Raw genomic sequence first — 16917 nt, forward strand, 5'->3', positions numbered from 1 at the left:
AAAAGCGAGAAAGAGAGAAAGGGAGAAGGAAAAGCGAGAAAGAGAGAAAGAGAGAAGGAAAAGCGATAAAAGAGAGAAAGAGAGAAGGAAAAGCGAGAAAGAGAGAAAGAGAGAAGGAAAAGCGAGAAAGAGAGAAAGAGAGAAGGAAAAGAGAGAAAGAGAGAAAGAGAGAAGGAAAAGAGAGAAAGAGAGAAAGGGAGAAGGAAAAGCGAGAAAGAGAGAAAGGGAGAAGGAAAAGCGAGAAAGAGAGAAGGAAAAGCGAGAAAGAGAGAAAGAGAGAAGGAAAAGCGAGAAAGAGAGAAAGAGAGAAGGAAAAGCGAGAAAGAGAGAAAGAGAGAAGGAAAAGCGAGAAAGAGAGAAAGAGAGAAGGAAAAGAGAGAAAGAGAGAAAGAGAGAAGGAAAAGAGAGAAAGAGAGAAAGAGAGAAGGAAAAGAGAGAAAGAGAGAAAGAGAGAAGGAAAAGAGAGAAAGAGAGAAAGAGAGAAGGAAAAGCGAGAAAGAGAGAAAGAGAGAAGGAAAAGAGAGAAAGAGAGAAAGAGAGAAGGAAAAGCGAGAAAGAGAGAAGGAAAAGAGAGAAAGAGAGAAAGAGAGAAGGAAAAGAGAGAAAGAGAGAAAGAGAGAAGGAAAAGCGAGAAAGAGAGAAAGAGAAAAGGAAAAGCGAGAAAGAGAGAAAGAGAGAAGGAAAAGCGAGAAAGAGAGAAAGAGAGAAGGAAAAGCGAGAAAGAGAGAAAGAGAGAAGGAAAAGCGAGAAAGAGAGAAAGAGAGAAGGAAAAGCGAGAAAGAGAGAAAGAGAGAAGGAAAAGCGAGAAAGAGAGAAAGAGAGAAGGAAAAGCGAGAAAGAGAGAAAGAGAGAAGGAAAAGCGAGAAAGAGAGAAAGAGAGAAGGAAAAGAGAGAAAGAGAGAAAGAGAGAAGGAAAAGAGAGAAAGAGAGAAAGAGAGAAGGAAAAGCGAGAAAGAGAGAAAGAGAGAAGGAAAAGCGAGAAAGAGAGAAAGAGAGAAAGAGAGAAGGAAAAGCGAGAAAGAGAGAAAGAGAGAAGGAAAAGAGAGAAAGAGAGAAAGAGAGAAGGAAAAGCGAGAAAGAGAGAAGGAAAAGAGAGAAAGAAAAGCGAGAAAGAGAGAAGGAAAAGCGAGAAAGAGAGAAGTAAAAGCGAGAAAGAGAGAAGAGAAAGAGAGCGAGAAAGAGAGCGAGAAAGAGAGCGAGAAAGAGAGAAGGAAAAGCGAGAAAGAGAGAAGGAAAAGCGAGAAAGAGAGAAGGAAAAGCGAGAAAGAGAGAAGGAAAAGCGAGAAAGAGAGAAGGAAAAGCGAGAAAGAGAGAAGGAAAAGCGAGAAAGAGAGAAGGAAAAGCGAGAAAGAGAGAAGGAAAAGCGAGAAAGAGAGCGAGAAAGAGAGCGAGAAAGAGAGCGAGAAAGAGAGCGAGAAAGAGAGAAAGAGAGAAGGAAAAGAGAGAAAGAGAGAAGGAAAGAACGAGAGAAGGAAAAGCGAGAAAGAGAGCGAGAAAGAGAGAAGGAAAAGAGAGAACGAGAAAGAGAACGAGAAAGAGAACGAGAAAGAGAACGAGAAAGAGAACGAGAAAGAGAACGAGAAAGAGAACGAGAAAGAGAACGAGAAAGAGAACGAGAAAGAGAACGAGAAAGAGAACGAGAAAGAGAACGAGAAAGAGAACGAGAGAAAGAGAGAAGGAGAGAAGGAGAGAAGGAGAGAAGGAGAGAAGGAGAGAAGAGAGAGAGAGAGAGAGAGAGAGAGAGAGAGAGAGAGAGAGAGAGAGAGAGAGAGAGAGAGAGAGAGAGAGAGAGAGAGAGAGAGAGAGAGAGAGAGAGAGAGAGAGAGAGAGAGAGAGAGAGAGAGAGAGAGGAAGAAGGTCAGGTCAGGTATGGGAGCATGTGCCAGAACAGCACGTCGCTGCGTCCACTTTCCGCCGGTACTCCAGGGGCCTCCGTCTGACCATCCCCCAGGCAGATGCCAGGCCCATCCCCATCTCCTTGAGATAATGGTCAACCTGCTGCAACCATGAGGCACGTGGTCGGCCCACTGGCCTCCTCCACTCATGAGACTCCCTCGCCTAGAGAATCTGGTGAGCAGGATCAGCGTCAGGAAAACGAGCCACATGTCCATACAGCCGCAACTGACGCTCACGGACTATGCAGGTAACAAATCTCATCCGAGTCTCTCTCAGCAACCGCTCGTTGGACACAAAATCCAACCAGCGATAGCCAAGGATTCTCCAAAGAGACCTGGTACCAAAGGAATTAAGTCTCTGTCTCAGATCCTTGGTCAGAGTCCAAGTCTCGCACCCATAGAGCAAGACTGGAAGTATCAAGGACCTGAAGACTCGGACTTTCGTCCTCCCGCACAGGTACCGGCAGCGCCACACCCCATGATCCAGTGAATCCATGACTCCCTAGGCCCGACCAAGACGTCTATTGACCTCTGACTCGCAGCCAGCAGAGACATGAATGTCACTGCCAAGGTAAGTAAATCTTTCCACGACCTCAACATCCTCACCACAAACAGACACAGACAGGACAGCAGCATCCAAGATGTCACCGAAAGCCTGGATCTTCGTTTTGACCCAAGAAACCCGTAATCCCAACGGCTCCGACTCCTCATTCAGCACCTCGAGGGCCCCCAAGAGGATGTCTAAAGTCTCCGCAAAGATGACTGCATCATCTGCAAAATCAAGGTCCGAGATCTTGACATTGCAAACAATGCACCGCAACTTGATCTCTCCGACATCCTCCCTAAAATCCAGTCCATACAAGTGCTGAAAAGTGTGGGGGCAAGTTCACATCCCTGACGAACTCCAGTAACAACTGGAAATAAGTCAGAGATGGTACCACCACACTTCACAGCACTCTCAGTACCAGAGTAGAGTTCAGACATCAGATCGATCAGTTTTGGTGGCACCCCACGAAGACCAAGAATCCTCCAGAGGACATCCCGATTCACTGAATCGAACGCTTTACAGAGATCAACATAGGCTGCAAGCAGCCCCTGCCGAAACTCTCGTCTGCATTCGGTGAGGACAGGAAGGGCAAGGATACGGTCAATCATTGACCTCTTTGGTGTAAAGCCTGACTGCTCTGGACGCTGGTGCTCAAGCAGATGGTGGCGAACCCTATCAAGAATTATCCGAGCAAAGACATTGCCCGGCACTGAGAGCAGCGTCACCCCTCGGTAGTTGTTGCAGTCTTGGCGATCACCCTTCCCTTTCCAGAGAGGGACAACAAGGCCCCTCTTCCAGTCAGTTGGGATGATGCCTGTGTTCCAGGCAGAGCACAAAACTGCATGCAACGACACGAGTGCAGCACTTCCACCAGCCTTGAGAAGCTTGGCATGGATGCCACAGATCCCTGGAGCTTTGCCCCGTTTCAACTGGTTCACCGCAGCCCATGTTTCCACAAGCGAAGGTGGACCACAGTTGATTCGAGGGTCAGCAACAGGGATTGTAACACCCTTGACGTCCAACTCGACAGCTGGGGGATCAGCCTGGTACAACCGCTCAAAGTCACCGGCCCAGCGGGCTTTCACTTCAGACTCCTCTGTCAAGAGCCTACCACTCTCTGCTCGAACTGCAGTGCTCCGAGGGATGGGCTTGGATGAACGTAATGCGCGAATTCCCCTGTAAGCGGGACGAGAATCACCTGTCCACAGGTGATGCTCTACCCCCTCACAGATTCCTCGCACATAGGCCTCCTTGTCCACCCTCAGTGCACGTACAGTTTTACGCCTCAGCTCCCTGAACAGCTCAGCTCTGCCATTCAGCCTGGCCCTGCGACTCTGGTCAATGGTATCCAGTGTCCCTTGAGAGACAAAATTCTTCTTTGCCCTGCGGTGAGCTCCAAGGCATCCACCGGCAACATCAAGGACGGGAGTCTTGAAGGCGCTCCACAACTCTTCAGGACCCCCCAAAGCACCCAGACCCCCCAAGTGTCCATTCAGCCTGTTCGCAAACTCCTCAGCTACTCTCTCATCCATGAGCTTGGCAACATCCAGCCTAGGCTGGGATGGTACCATTCTCCAGGATTTAAGGTGCAGCTTTAGAGTTGCTACAACAAGCCTGTGGTCAGTATTGAGGAACTGAGCACTCCGGTAGACCCTGCAGTTCTGGATCATCCTCCAGTGACCATCAATGAGGACATGGTCAATCTCCTTTGCCACACCGCCAGCGTTGGAATACCAAGTCCAGCGATGAGCTTGTGGGCGCTGAAACCATGAACCAGCCACCCTAAGTCCATGACTTCTTGCAAAGTCAAGGAACTTAGTGCCATTCTGGTTCATAGTTCCTGACCCATGGGGACCAACACACACCTCATAACCGTCCCTATCAGTTCCAGTCGATGCATTGAAATCCCCCAAGACTAGAAGTGTATCTCGTCTGGGGCACTGATCAACCACATACTCGAGCGTGGCGTAGAATGCATCCTTCACGGTGAGATCACTCGCCTCAGTCGGAGCATAAACAGAGACCAGGGAAATGACACCGAAGGAGTGACGAATCCTTAATCTCATAATATGCTCGTTGACTGGTGTTTCCTCAATTATCATTGGGGTCAGCTTATTAGACACAGCTACAGCAACTCCTTGGATATGGTAACCATCAGAGCGACCAGACCAATAGTAGGTGTAACCACCCACCATTATCTCGCCGCAATCCGGTCTCCGAACCTCAGAGAGAGCTGCAATCCCGATGTCCAAACGCTTGAGCTCAGATGATAACAGAGACAGGTGATCATCCTCTCTTTGGGATGGGACATTCCAGGCACCCACCCGAAGGGACCGCCTCAGGTTAACCCAAGGAGACCGCCGTCTGGTGGATGACACCGCAGCACCACTCCGACACACTCTCCCAGGGATGTTACCCCGTGGTTTCCCTCCTATCATCAAAGATTGGCTGTCCCGAAGGCTTTGCCCCAATCCCGTCATCCGGTGAGCTGCCCTGCGAAGGGAAGCTGCGCAGGAGGTACTCCCACGGAGTGGGTTTTCAGATTCAGAAGAGAAGGAGGGAGAAGGAAGAGAGAGAGGGCGGTGGGAGAGAGGGAGGGAGGTGGGAGAGAGGGAGGGAGGTGGGAGGTAGGAGAGAGAGAGAGAGAAGAAGAGAGAAAGAAGAGAGGAAGAAGAGAGGAAGAAGAGAGGAAGAAGAGAGGAAGAAGAGAGGAAGAAGAGAGGAACAAGAGAGGAAGAAAGGAGGAAGAAGAGAGGAAGAAGAGAGGAAGAAGAGAGGAAGAAGAGAGGAAGAAGAGAGGAAGAAGAGAGGAAGAAGAGAGGAAGAAGAGAGGAAGAAGAGAGGAAGAAGAGAGGAAGAAGAGAGGAAGAAGAGAGGAAGAAGAGAGGAAGAAGAGAGGAAGAAGAGAGGAAGAAGAGAGGAAGAAGAGAGGAAGAAGAGAGGAAGAAGAGAGGAAGAAGAGAGGAAGAAGAGAGGAAGAAGAGAGGAAGAAGAGAGGAAGAAGAGAGGAAGAAGAGAGGAAGAAGAGAGGAAGAAGAGAGGAAGAAGAGAGGAAGAAGAGAGGAAGAAGAGAGGAAGAAGAGAGGAAGAAGAGAGGAAGAAGAGAGGAAGAAGAGAGGAAGAAGAGAGGAAGAAGAGAGGAAGAAGAGAGGAAGAAGAGAGGAAGAAGAGAGGAAGAAGAGAGGAAGAAGAGAGGAAGAAGAGAGGAAGAAGAGAGGAAGAAGAGAGGAAGAAGAGAGGAAGAAGAGAGGAAGAAGAGAGGAAGAAGAGAGGAAGAAGAGAGGAAGAAGAGAGGAAGAAGAGAGGAAGAAGAGAGGAAGAAGAGAGGAAGAAGAGAGGAAGAAGAGAGAAAGAAGAGAGGAAGAAGAGAGGAAGAAGAGAGGAAGAAGAGAGAGGAAGAAGAGAGGAAGAAGAGAGGAAGAAGAGAGGAAGAAGAGAGGAAGAAGAGAGGAAGAAGAGAGGAAAAAGAGAGGAAGAAGAGAGGAAGAAGAGAGGAAGAAGAGAGGAAGAAGAGAGGAAGAAGAGAGGAAGAAGAGAGGAAGAAGAGAGGAAGAAGAGAGGAAGAAGAGAGGAAGAAGAGAGGAAGAAGAGAGGAAGAAGAGAGGAAGAAGAGAGGAAGAAGAGAGGAAGAAGAGAGGAAGAAGAGAGGAAGAAGAGAGGAAGAAGAGAGGAAGAAGAGAGGAAGAAGAGAGGAAGAAGAGAGGAAGAAGAGAGGAAGAAGAGAGGAAGAAGAGAGGAAGAAGAGAGGAAGAAGAGAGGAAGAAGAGAGGAAGAAGAGAGGAAGAAGAGAGGAAGAAGAGAGGAAGAAGAGAGGAAGAAGAGAGGAAGAAGAGAGGAAGAAGAGAGGAAGAAGAGAGGAAGAAGAGAGGAAGAAGAGAGGAAGAAGAGAGGAAGAAGAGAGGAAGAAGAGAAGAAGAAGAGAGGAAGAAGAGAGGAAGAAGAGAGGAAGAAGAGAGGAAGAAGAGAGGAAGAAGAGAGGAAGAAGAGAGGAAGAAGAGAGGAAGAAGAGAGGAAGAAGAGAGGAAGAAGAGAGGAAGAAGAGAGGAAGAAGAGAGGAAGAAGAGAGGAAGAAGAGAGAGAAGAAGAGAGGAAGAAGAGAGAGGAAGAAGAGAGGAAGAAGAGAGGAAGAAGAGAGGAAGAAGAGAGGAAGAAGAGAGGAAGAAGAGAGGAAGAAGAGAGGAAGAAGAGAGGAAGAAGAGAGGAAGAAGAGAGGAAGAAGAGAGGAAGAAGAGGAAGAAGAGAGGAAGAAGAGAGGAAGAAGAGAGGAAGAAGAGAGGAAGAAGAGAGGAAGAAGAGAGGAAGAAGAGAGGAAGAGAGAGAGGAAGAAGAGAGGAAGAAGAGAGGAAGAAGAGAGGAAGAAGAGAGGAAGAAGAGAGGAAGAAGAGAGGAAGAAGAGAGGAAGAAGAGAGGAAGAAGAGAGAGAGAGAAGAAGAGAGGAAGAAGAGAGGAAGAAGAGAGGAAGAAGAGAGGAAGAAGAGAGGAAGAAGAGAGGAAGAAGAGAGGAAGAAGAGAGGAAGAAGAGAGGAAGAAGAGAGGAAGAAGAGAGAGAAGAGGAAGAAGAGAGGAAGAAGAGAGGAAGAAGAGAGGAAGAAGAGAGGAAGAAGAGAGAGAAGAGAGGAAGAAGAGAGGAAGAAGAGAGGAAGAAGAGAGGAAGAAGAGAGGAAGAAGAGAGAGAAGAGAGGAAGAAGAGAGGAAGAAGAGAGGAAGAAGAGAGGAAGAAGAGAGGAAGAAGAGAGGAAGAAGAGAGGAAGAAGAGAGGAAGAAGAGAGGAAGAAGAGAGAGAAGAGAGGAAGAAGAGAGGAAGAAGAGAGGAAGAAGAGAGGAAGAAGAGAGGAAGAAGAGAGGAAGAAGAGAGGAAGAAGAGAGGAAGAAGAGAGGAAGAAGAGAGGAAGAAGAGAGGAAGAAGAGAGGAAGAAGAGAGGAAGAAGAGAGAAGAAGAGAGGAAGAAGAGAGGAACAAGAGAGGAAGAAGAGAGGAAGAAGAGAGGAAGAAGAGAGGAAGAAGAGAGGAAGAAGAGAGGAAGAAGAGAGGAAGAAGAGAGGAAGAAGAGAGGAAGAAGAGAGGAAGAAGAGAGGAAGAAGAGAGGAAGAAGAGAGGAAGAGAGAGGAAGAGAGAGGAAGAGAGAGGAAGAGAGAGGAAGAGAGAGGAAGAGAGAGGAAGAGAGAGGAAGAGAGAGGAAGAGAGAGGAAGAGAGAGGAAGAGAGAGGAAGAGAGAGGAAGAGAGAGAGAAGAGAGAGAAGAGAGAAGAGAGAGAGAAGAAGAGAGAAGAAGAGAGAAGAAGAGAGAAGAAGAGAGAAGAAGAGAGAAGAAGAGAGAAGAGAGAGAGAAGAAGAGAGAAGAAGAGAGAGAGAGAGAGAGAGAGAGAGAGAGAGAGAGAGAGAGAGAGAGAGAGAGAGAGAGAGAGAGAGAGAGAGAGAGAGAGAGAGAGAGAGAGAGAGAGAGAGAGAGAGAGAGAGAGAGAGAGAGAGAGAGAGAGAGATAGGAAGAGAGAAGAGGAGGGAGGGAGAAGGAAGAGGAGAGAGGGAAAGAGGGAGAAGGAAGAGAGGGAGAGAGGGAGAAGGAAGAGAGAGAGGGAGAGGGAAGAGAGGGGGAGGGAGAGAGGGAGAGAGGGAGAGCCAGAGCCAGAGACAGAGAGGCATCAATACATATGCCGTCCCTCGGATAGACGTTAAACTGGGCATCCCGTCTGCTCGCGTTAAAGATCACTCAAATTATCACACACACCCTGAAAAAATTCCTGCTCTAACCTACAGGGGGCACTGCGTCAATGGCATTGCCTCACAACCAGCAAACACGAGCTGCATATGAACTAACGAACCGACTCAGCACAGCTGGATGGCAACGAGCATGGACTTGGAAGTTGGCACAACAACACGCCGCAACACTTCCACATTTAACAACCAATCTTGCCGAGGAATTACAAAAATTAGCCCCACGTGCCATCGGACGTGCAAGCATTTTGAATATGCCGTTTGTAAAGTGGAGGGGTTTCTGCAGCATAAAGTGACGACGTTAATGCTGACATGCTATGTTGTGCTCCAACACTAAAGAACGACACACATGAATTAAGCAAGATTGCAATGTAATGACGAAAGCAAAACCAAATAATTGGGAACAACATATTCTCCACAAAAACGGTTCTTCATTCCGCTGAGCGATAAAGTTACCAATCCACAGGTAGCCACTGACCGCTGGACGTAATTCGACAGCAGGGTCTCAGTGGCCGTAGAGTAGAGCCACTCGGATCCCTCGCGGCGTGTGTAGCCCCGCACCTCCTCGTTGCGTTGGCTAAACTTCAGGTTCAGGCCCACGTTGCATCGCTGATCTCCTTTGGGTCTGGCGTAGGTCACACGGCGACATACGTTCACAATGTTGCGCAACCACACTTTCACAATTTGATCAATCTGGTCTTTCGATGTTAACTTGAAAAGGCACACGTGCGCACGTGCACGCACACACGATGTTTGAGGCCAAAAATCATCAAGCAAACACCAAGCTGATGCACCAAAACACAGTACTGAGTTGTAAATAACAAATAAATCAAGGCAAATGTTGAGGCCACACGCACGGCCCTAAAGCTCAAAAGGTACCATTACACCTGTAATTTGTGCTATCCTCGAAAAAAATCCATTACTTCCCTCTTCCCCCCCCCCGGCTTTGCCGCCAAATTAAAATTCACTTTTGGGTGGTGGAAAAGAAACAGCATTCTGGGTGAAGGACGATTCGGGAAGAATGCAGTAACACAGATTAGAAATGTATACAAAACTCGAGTTTCTCTTTTTGGGGTGAAGCTCACAATACACGACACGACGCATCATCATTGTGCACGACGACATCGTGCGATGAATAAACGTACCCTCTCTTGGACCCGCGGGCAACGTAGATTGTACCAGTGATTCGCGACAGCAGGTAGGGGGAAATTCCAAGTCGTGCAGCGACGATATAACCAGGTGAGTAGTGCACAGACAGCGCCTGATACACAAATGGGGGAAAAAAAAACAAACAAACATCTTGTTCATAAAGGACATTGTACAAATATTGCTTTATTCTCCTTAATCACCCCTTTGCTCGATTTCTGAATCACGATAAAAGGTTCATTGGCCGTGGGAAATAAAAATTTGACAAAAACATCACAAAACTAGAACGGCACTCGGGAGAGAGCGCGTACCTCCGCCAAGCTGATTTAGTCCACGTTTTGTATCCCACTGATCGGCCGGATCTGCATCCGGACCTGAACCAAAATTGAAATCGGCTTGTTCTCGTCACCTGCAAAACTTATCCACCAAGGTTGATCATCAATCATCTACAACTTTTTGAGATATCGTGCTACATATCGTTTTGGCCCCATTTCTCAATGGTGAAGAATCACTGAAACAAAATTCTCAAATCCAGATTCGGATCTTCACCGTCACACACCCAACTTGTCCGCCAATTTTTGTCTGAATCCGTCCACAACTTGAGATATCCTGTTTACAGACAGACAGACAGAGTGAAAACATAACCTCCGCCCATGTTCGGAGGTGGAGGTTACTCGAGTTCATGGAACACGATACCCCCGTGCAGTTTTACTTCAATTCCACTAATATAATGACGAACGATTTTTTAAAAAAAAAGTTGAGTGCTATTAAAGCAATCCAGAAGCTGTCCCGATTACTGCCCTTATACACCACCCAATTTATCCTTTATTTAAATTGAAATTCTGCAAAATTGGAGGTGCGTGGAAGTATGACGACAAGCGATTTATGAACCACAATGTTCAAGTATCTATCTATCTATAATTCCAGCAATCTCTGTGTGTGTCTGCCTGTGACCGCTGTTTCTCGACAACCACTCGTCCGATCTAATTGAAACTTGCCAGCTATATTGCTGGGGACCTGAGTATGTGCCTTTTCAAGGTTTGATATTAATCGGACAAGTGGTTCCCAAGTTATGGCCATTTAGTTACCAATGACAGGACACGTTGCTTGGCGTTTTGCACCCACAATATCCATCTTATATCTATCTGTCTATAATTCCAGCAATCTGTGTTTGTTTGCCTTTTCAAGGTTTGAAATTAATCGGACAAGTGGTTCCCAAGTTATGGCCAAGTTAGAGCGCGTTCCCCATTACGGGTTACAATGTACGGACTTCCGGATAGTGATGACTTAGTGTATTATAATAATTTCTCGATTTCTTATGTGCATTTATAGATAAACACAATGCCCCAATCCAGTCGTCGTTTACGAGAGCGAAGGAACGGCCTGTGTGGTTGTTTGAAAGTTTTTTTTTTTGTACGTACAGCCACGCACGTATGGGCACGCGAGAGTGAAGGAACGGCCTGTGTGGTTGTTGTTTCTGGCACGCGGTTTGAAAGTTATTTTTTTTTTTGCACGTACGGCCACACACGTACGGGCACGCACTAGTATAATTAAATTTAAATACAATAAAGATGGGAAAAGTCGTATAAATAAATTAATTCCGGGTTTTATTGCCATTTTCCGCAGTGTCTATTACATCACCCCATCTAAATCGAAATAAAAGACCGATGACTGCACCGTCGTCCCAAGAAGGAAGCCAGACACAACGATACACACAAACACGCACGCATAAACACCCCACACATATATACGTAAACACACAAACACGGATATATTATGTACTGGTAAGTACTTTCAAAAGCTACTTTATTTGAAGTTATAACCTTAACTTGTAAGCAACTGACCGATTTCCCAAACCGCCCGGATCATCAGCTGGTTCATCATCGAGGTTTCAATCCTTTCACATTACATTAGTTATTCGTGCTCGTCGTACGTGTCCATTATGACGTCCTTAAAAACGGGAAGTTTCCTCTTTGGAACGATTTTCAATTCTGTTTGGTTGCCAGACAGGCAGACAAAGTAAAAACACAACAAAACAAAACAAAAAAAGGTACATATATACATACATCGATACATTATAAATAGATTGCCCCTTTTTGTAGCCAGTATTGGAACGTGGGCCAGGTATTGCCACGAGCAGACCCTATGTATGCCTGGTGTTGGCTTAATGGCTGGAGTGGTGGTCTTGGGATCAAAGGATCCTGAGTTCAAATCCCACTCAGATGTTGAATCAATTACCAGGTGGGGTTGACTCCACCTGCCATCTTTCAGAGGTTGGCAAAATGAGTGCCAGCTTGCTGGTATACTGTGTCGGAGTGGTGACCCATCCAGTGTTGTGCCCAATAGCCAAGGAGACTGCTTAGGCAGCACCAACGCTCTGCACAGAGTATGGTCCCAATGGATGGATGGATGGATGGATGGGATACCCTCTGCCAACATCTCCAACCCATTGGTCATCAGGCTGGCAGTGCCACTGTGCTGTCTCGTCCCAAGCCAACTATTAACCGTCATCCTGGTGTTTCTCAAGCAGGATGATTCATGGACATTACACTGGGAGTCGTGTGTGCCAGCGTTAGTTGGTGGGCATTAAAGATCCCACAGTGTCCTTCATAGGTGAGTTCTTCAGGGAAGGTGAACAATCTCTGACATGCTGAATTTTTTTTTTTTCAAATCCCTGCTCTAACCGACAGGGAGCATTGCATCAGTAGCACAGCTTCACCCTCCAGTAAAACATTAAAGAATGAAGGTCAGTGACTGCTGGCAAGGTCCGTCAAGTGATGGACCAATTGGGATAAAAGCAAGGCCGTGAAAATGAACGCCATTTTCAACGTGCCGTGAAAAAGGTGCGACGATAACCGAGATGAACAGCAAACGGTTCAATTCCGCACCAGTTCCTTGCATAGTATAAAACAAGCACAAGCAAGGTGTTGGTACACACCTGCTGGTTCTGAATCACTTTCCGAAACTCCGGCTCCGACGGGTCGCTGAAGAGGACGCTAACACGGCCAGCTCCTGTGGATAAAACCTACGGGACCCATCGGGCGAACAAAACACAGATCACAAACTACAAAACAAACAATCTCATCTTGAATCCTCATATCAGTGACAACACTTCGATTTAGCAGCTCATTTATGAAGTGGATAAATAACGCAGCCTCACGTCCCATCATCCCCAGAAAACTCTTACATCCTCACCCATTACCCCAGCTTCCCAGACTCACCTCCCCTTGGCAGCCATAATACGGTGATCCAAGCATGAAGACCGAAGACTTCAGTGGGAACACCATTTGCAGCGGCACCGTATCAGTGCGCTCTGGCTCCGAAGGAAATTTTTCCTGCACGTGAGAATGCCCATCACAGTACGCAAGGCACAGGCTGCCGGATCGTGAGGATGGTGATGGGAAACTAGTCATGAGTACATCTCACATTCCCTACCGGCACGGTTGTCTGCAAGAGGAACACAGAGTCCTTGTCCCTCCACTGTTTTTCCAAGGTCGCATGACCCGTCGATGAGAACACAAACCGCTGACCCATTAAAAGCCGTGCTTGAAGAAGCAACTTCATTTCACCCACCAGGACACCTTTTCGGGTTTCGTATCTGCGAGAGAATGCGGTCGTACATTGTAGGAATCGTCAGAGGAAACAACGGAACTATGGCACGGCACGATCAGAAGCGCTCGACGTCATAAGTCTCGGGATACAAGAGCAAAACGGACGATTCTTATGGGAACTACCAAAACTCGAGAGTTCAGAGAACACCTTACCCCATGCAGCCTTACGAATAAATAAATAAATAAAAGGACATGCGTCTGCGAGCAACAAATTTCATTGGTCCGTAAAATGCCATAATAGTTTGTCCAAGTACTATGAAAAACGGAAGGGTTTTTAAAGTGCCAAGAAGGCGATTTATGTTCCGCAGTGTTCAAGTGTACGATTCAATTTACGTAAATTAAAATTTTAAAGGTGGCAGAAAACTTTTTTTCAGAAGTTTCCTGCCGTTGATGCAGCGGCTTTTACACCACCATATCTACCACGTCATAAAACTTTGTGTCCTTTATGACGTCACTAAAAACAGAAAGTTTCCCGTTTTGAATGATCTTCAATTTTGTTTGACTGTCAGACAGGCAGACAGGCAGACAGACAGAGTTAAAATTAATTACCTCACTTAGGATGAGATTCCATACAATTTGCCAAATTCAGAGCCAAAGTACAGCTAAGCCGCAGGTTCCTGTTCCGATTCAAATTCAAAACATAACAATCAATTGAATTCAAGTTCTTCCTCGATCGTAAACCGACGCTTGCAGATGGAGAGACAGACGGACAAAATTAATCAATTGTTCAACCCCACTTTTCGTTTCGCACACACGTGGTCAAGAAAGTTTGAGGAAATGACGTCACACTCACGTCTGTGCAATTTCATGAGCATCTTTCCACAAGGCAGCGCTGACATCCTTCGGCAAAGACTTGCGTATGATGGAGCCTCCCTCATGTGAAAACCTGCTCAAGGAAAACACCGACAACTAAAACAGCCAAACGACGACAAAAAAAAAAACAACAACAGGAAGACCAATCCATCGGACTTCACAAAGCAGACAATCACGACCACGCGTTCCGAACCTGGTCTGGCCGTCGGTAACCGCAGTGACCAAAGCTTCCTCCAGATGTGGCCAGTTCACAAGCAGCACTTGTTTTATCAGCTTCTGTGCCAAGTGCTCCAGAGGCTATAAAAGACGGACAGCAATTAGGACCCTCAACGGCATTCCGGATTGAAAAACAAAATGATGTGCGCAAAAAAAAAAAAAAAAAAAAAAAAAAACACGCATCGCATCTTTTTACTGTCGACATTTTACTTTGAAATGAACGACGCCGGTAAGAAACTGAACAATCGATCGAAACATTAATCATAGTTACCCCTGTCACCGGAGATTTTGGGAGGTTATAATTTCACCGCTGTTTGTCTGTCGGTGAACATGATATCTCAAAAGGTTATGGACGGATTTGGATGAAACTTGCTGGACTGGTTTGGGCGTATGACGAGGACGAATCGATTCGATTTTGTAGATCCGAAAATTAATTTAATTCCATAAGTGATTCTTCATCGTTGAGAGATGATGCCAAAACTGATAAAAACATGATATTTCAAAAAAGTTGTGGACGGATTGGGACAAAAGAAACCTGGTGGACATGTTGGGTGTGCGACGAGGACTAATCGATTCCATTTTGATGTAGATCTGAATCTGGCTCCGGATAAGAGAAATTTTTCTGAGCGAATCTTCATCATTGAGAGATTGGGCCAAAAACGACATGCATCATGATATTTCAAAAAGTTGTGGATGAGCTGTGACAAAACTCGGTGAACGAGTTGGTTAGGTGATGAGAACAAGCCAATCAGTGGGATCGATTTCGGTGAAGATCGGGATGCAGATCCGAACTCTCAGTGGGATATAAAAAATAAATTTGCTCCGTCTCATGCACAGATTTATCCCCTCTCGTCTTCAGTCGCCCAACACTTCCTCCCGCCCATAGTACACTGAAGCTTGTGGCGGGGCAGTTGTCCTGAAACAAATTGCCTTCGCCTAACGGAAGGCAAATCCAACTGAAGGCAATCTCAGCTCCTTCCATAAACAAGTGCGTCTCCACTCAGGAGAACCAGGAAACAACATCTTTCGAATCTCAAGTCTGAACCCTCAAACTTGTCTCCATCCTCCAAATCCTGGTGGCATCTGGTTGTCTGTTTCTGGAATATGTTCCTCCTCCATCCCCTCCCTTACCTCAAATGGCTGCACAGCTGACACTGCACGCCAAAAGCCTGAATGTTGAAATTCCGTGTTTGCTCCAAAATTGTGTGTCCTAAACTCATCGCTTTCTCTACCCACCTTACTAAATCGCACCCAGCTGTTCCTGGGCTTTGTGTCCTTTTCTCCCGACAAGGTGGAGAGCTTGCTGTCAAACCTCGACTCGTATTCTCCAACCGGTCCAGACGGCATCAGCCCACGTGTCCTAAAAACCTGCTCTGTTGTTCTTGCTCACCCTCTCTCTGTTCCATTCACCCTCTCATTTGCTCAAAGTCATCTGCCATCTGCTTGGAAATCATGACCACTTTGCATAAAAAAGGTGCAAAAAAACATATCCCTGCAACGACAGAACAATCAGCCTTCTCCCGATCATCAGCAAGGTCGTGGAATCCATCATCACTTCCTCTTGTATACAATGTCGTGGCTCATATGACAGCTAACACACAACGCACAGTAAGGGGGGCATGAGACAAGAGGGGCAGGAGAGGGAAGGACAAAACAGTGGGGAACAGAGACACGAGGAGATCTGTGGAAGGGAGAGGGATGGGGCGGGGAACATGGGGTATACAAGATGGACATTACAGGGAGTTTCAGGAAGGAAAGCAGGGAATTTGAAGGAGGTGGGTTTGGGGTGAAGGAAGTGAAAAGATCGAGGTTTTGGATGGGGGAAGATAAGAAGTGGTGGTGAACGGCTGTTTTGAAGAAAAAAAAAACTACAGACCAATCAGCCTTCTCTCGATAATCAGCAACGTCGTGGAATCCATCATCGCTTCCGACATTAAATCCTTCCTCTTCTCCAATGGCTTGATTTCCGATTATCAATTTGGATTCAGACGAGGTCACTCTACCCTGGACAGGCTGCTTCTGCTATCCAAAAATCAGAGCCATATCCCGAGACATATCACGTGTTTTTGATACGGTCTGGCACCCTGTTCTGCTCACCAAACTCTCTTCCTATGGTATCCAAGGCCATCTCCGCTAAGGGCTCGCAGACTTCCGCTCTGTCGCAATCAACGTGTGGCCGTAAATGGAGTTCTCTCATCCCCTCTTCCTGTCCAGGTTGGAGTTCCTCAATCCAGTGTTCTGGGCCCTGTTCTTTTTCTGGTTTTCATCAAACATCTCTCCGACTCTCTGGAAAATCCTCTTTATCTCTTTGCTAAGGACTCCACCCTCTGTCGTACCATCTGTCATCCCTCAGATCGGCAAGCAGCAGCTTCTTCACTCTCTGCTGATCTGGATAAAATCACAAACTGGTCCAACACGTGGAACATGTCTTTCAATCCTGACAAATCTCACACTCTCACGGTGTCTCCTCGAAAGGACCGTTTAGAACCTCACCCCCACCCCCCCCATATACTTTCTCAACAATCATCTGTAAGAAGTCCTTTCATTCAAGCTTTTGGGTCTCACTATCTGCCATGATCTTTCCTGGGGAATCCATATTTCCAAGCTGGCCTCCAAAGCCACTGGGCATCCTCCATCGAGCAAGATCCTTCCTTGGGACACCTGAGATCCTGACCACATACAAAGCTTTCGTCCGCAACCTGATGGAGTATTGCTCTCCCTTCTGGGCTGGTGCTCCTGCCTTGTACATTTCTCGGCTTCACGCTGTGGAACCCAAGGCATTTAGGATCATTGGTGCCGCATGCGATGAGGCTGAGTCTTCGCGTCTCTCATTCCCTCAACACAGGCAGGTCGGTGGTTTTTCTGTATTCTATCGTTTCCTCTCCAGCCTCACAACCCCCCCTCCCCTTTCTCTGTCTTGTGATGTCCCGGATCCCGGATGTATCATGTATCATGATCCCGGATGTATCTCCTCCTCT

General features: G+C 46.9%; 1 protein-coding gene across 6 annotated transcripts in view; it reads right to left on the minus strand.

Moving 5' to 3' along the window:
* LOC147033679 (5'-3' exoribonuclease 1-like) overlaps positions 1-16917 on the minus strand; it is a 54986-nt gene that overhangs the window by 14312 nt on the left and 23757 nt on the right. For all 6 annotated transcript variants that reach the window (XM_085871768.1, XM_085871766.1, XM_085871769.1 and 3 more), the window contains exons 19-25: positions 13917-14020; positions 13704-13796; positions 12735-12897; positions 12521-12634; positions 12238-12324; positions 9299-9414; positions 8632-8778 (exon numbers count right to left, since the gene is read on the minus strand). In XM_085871768.1, coding sequence (XP_085727894.1) covers positions 8632-8778; positions 9299-9414; positions 12238-12324; positions 12521-12634; positions 12735-12897; positions 13704-13796; positions 13917-14020 — 824 coding nt within the window. The remainder of the gene's footprint in view (positions 1-8631; positions 8779-9298; positions 9415-12237; positions 12325-12520; positions 12635-12734; positions 12898-13703; positions 13797-13916; positions 14021-16917) is intronic.

Source organism: Eptatretus burgeri, chromosome 2 (genome assembly GCF_056783735.1).
Source record: "Eptatretus burgeri isolate ZD-2024b chromosome 2, Ebu_testis_v1, whole genome shotgun sequence".
In the NCBI taxonomy this organism is placed as follows: domain Eukaryota; kingdom Metazoa; phylum Chordata; class Myxini; order Myxiniformes; family Myxinidae; genus Eptatretus; species Eptatretus burgeri.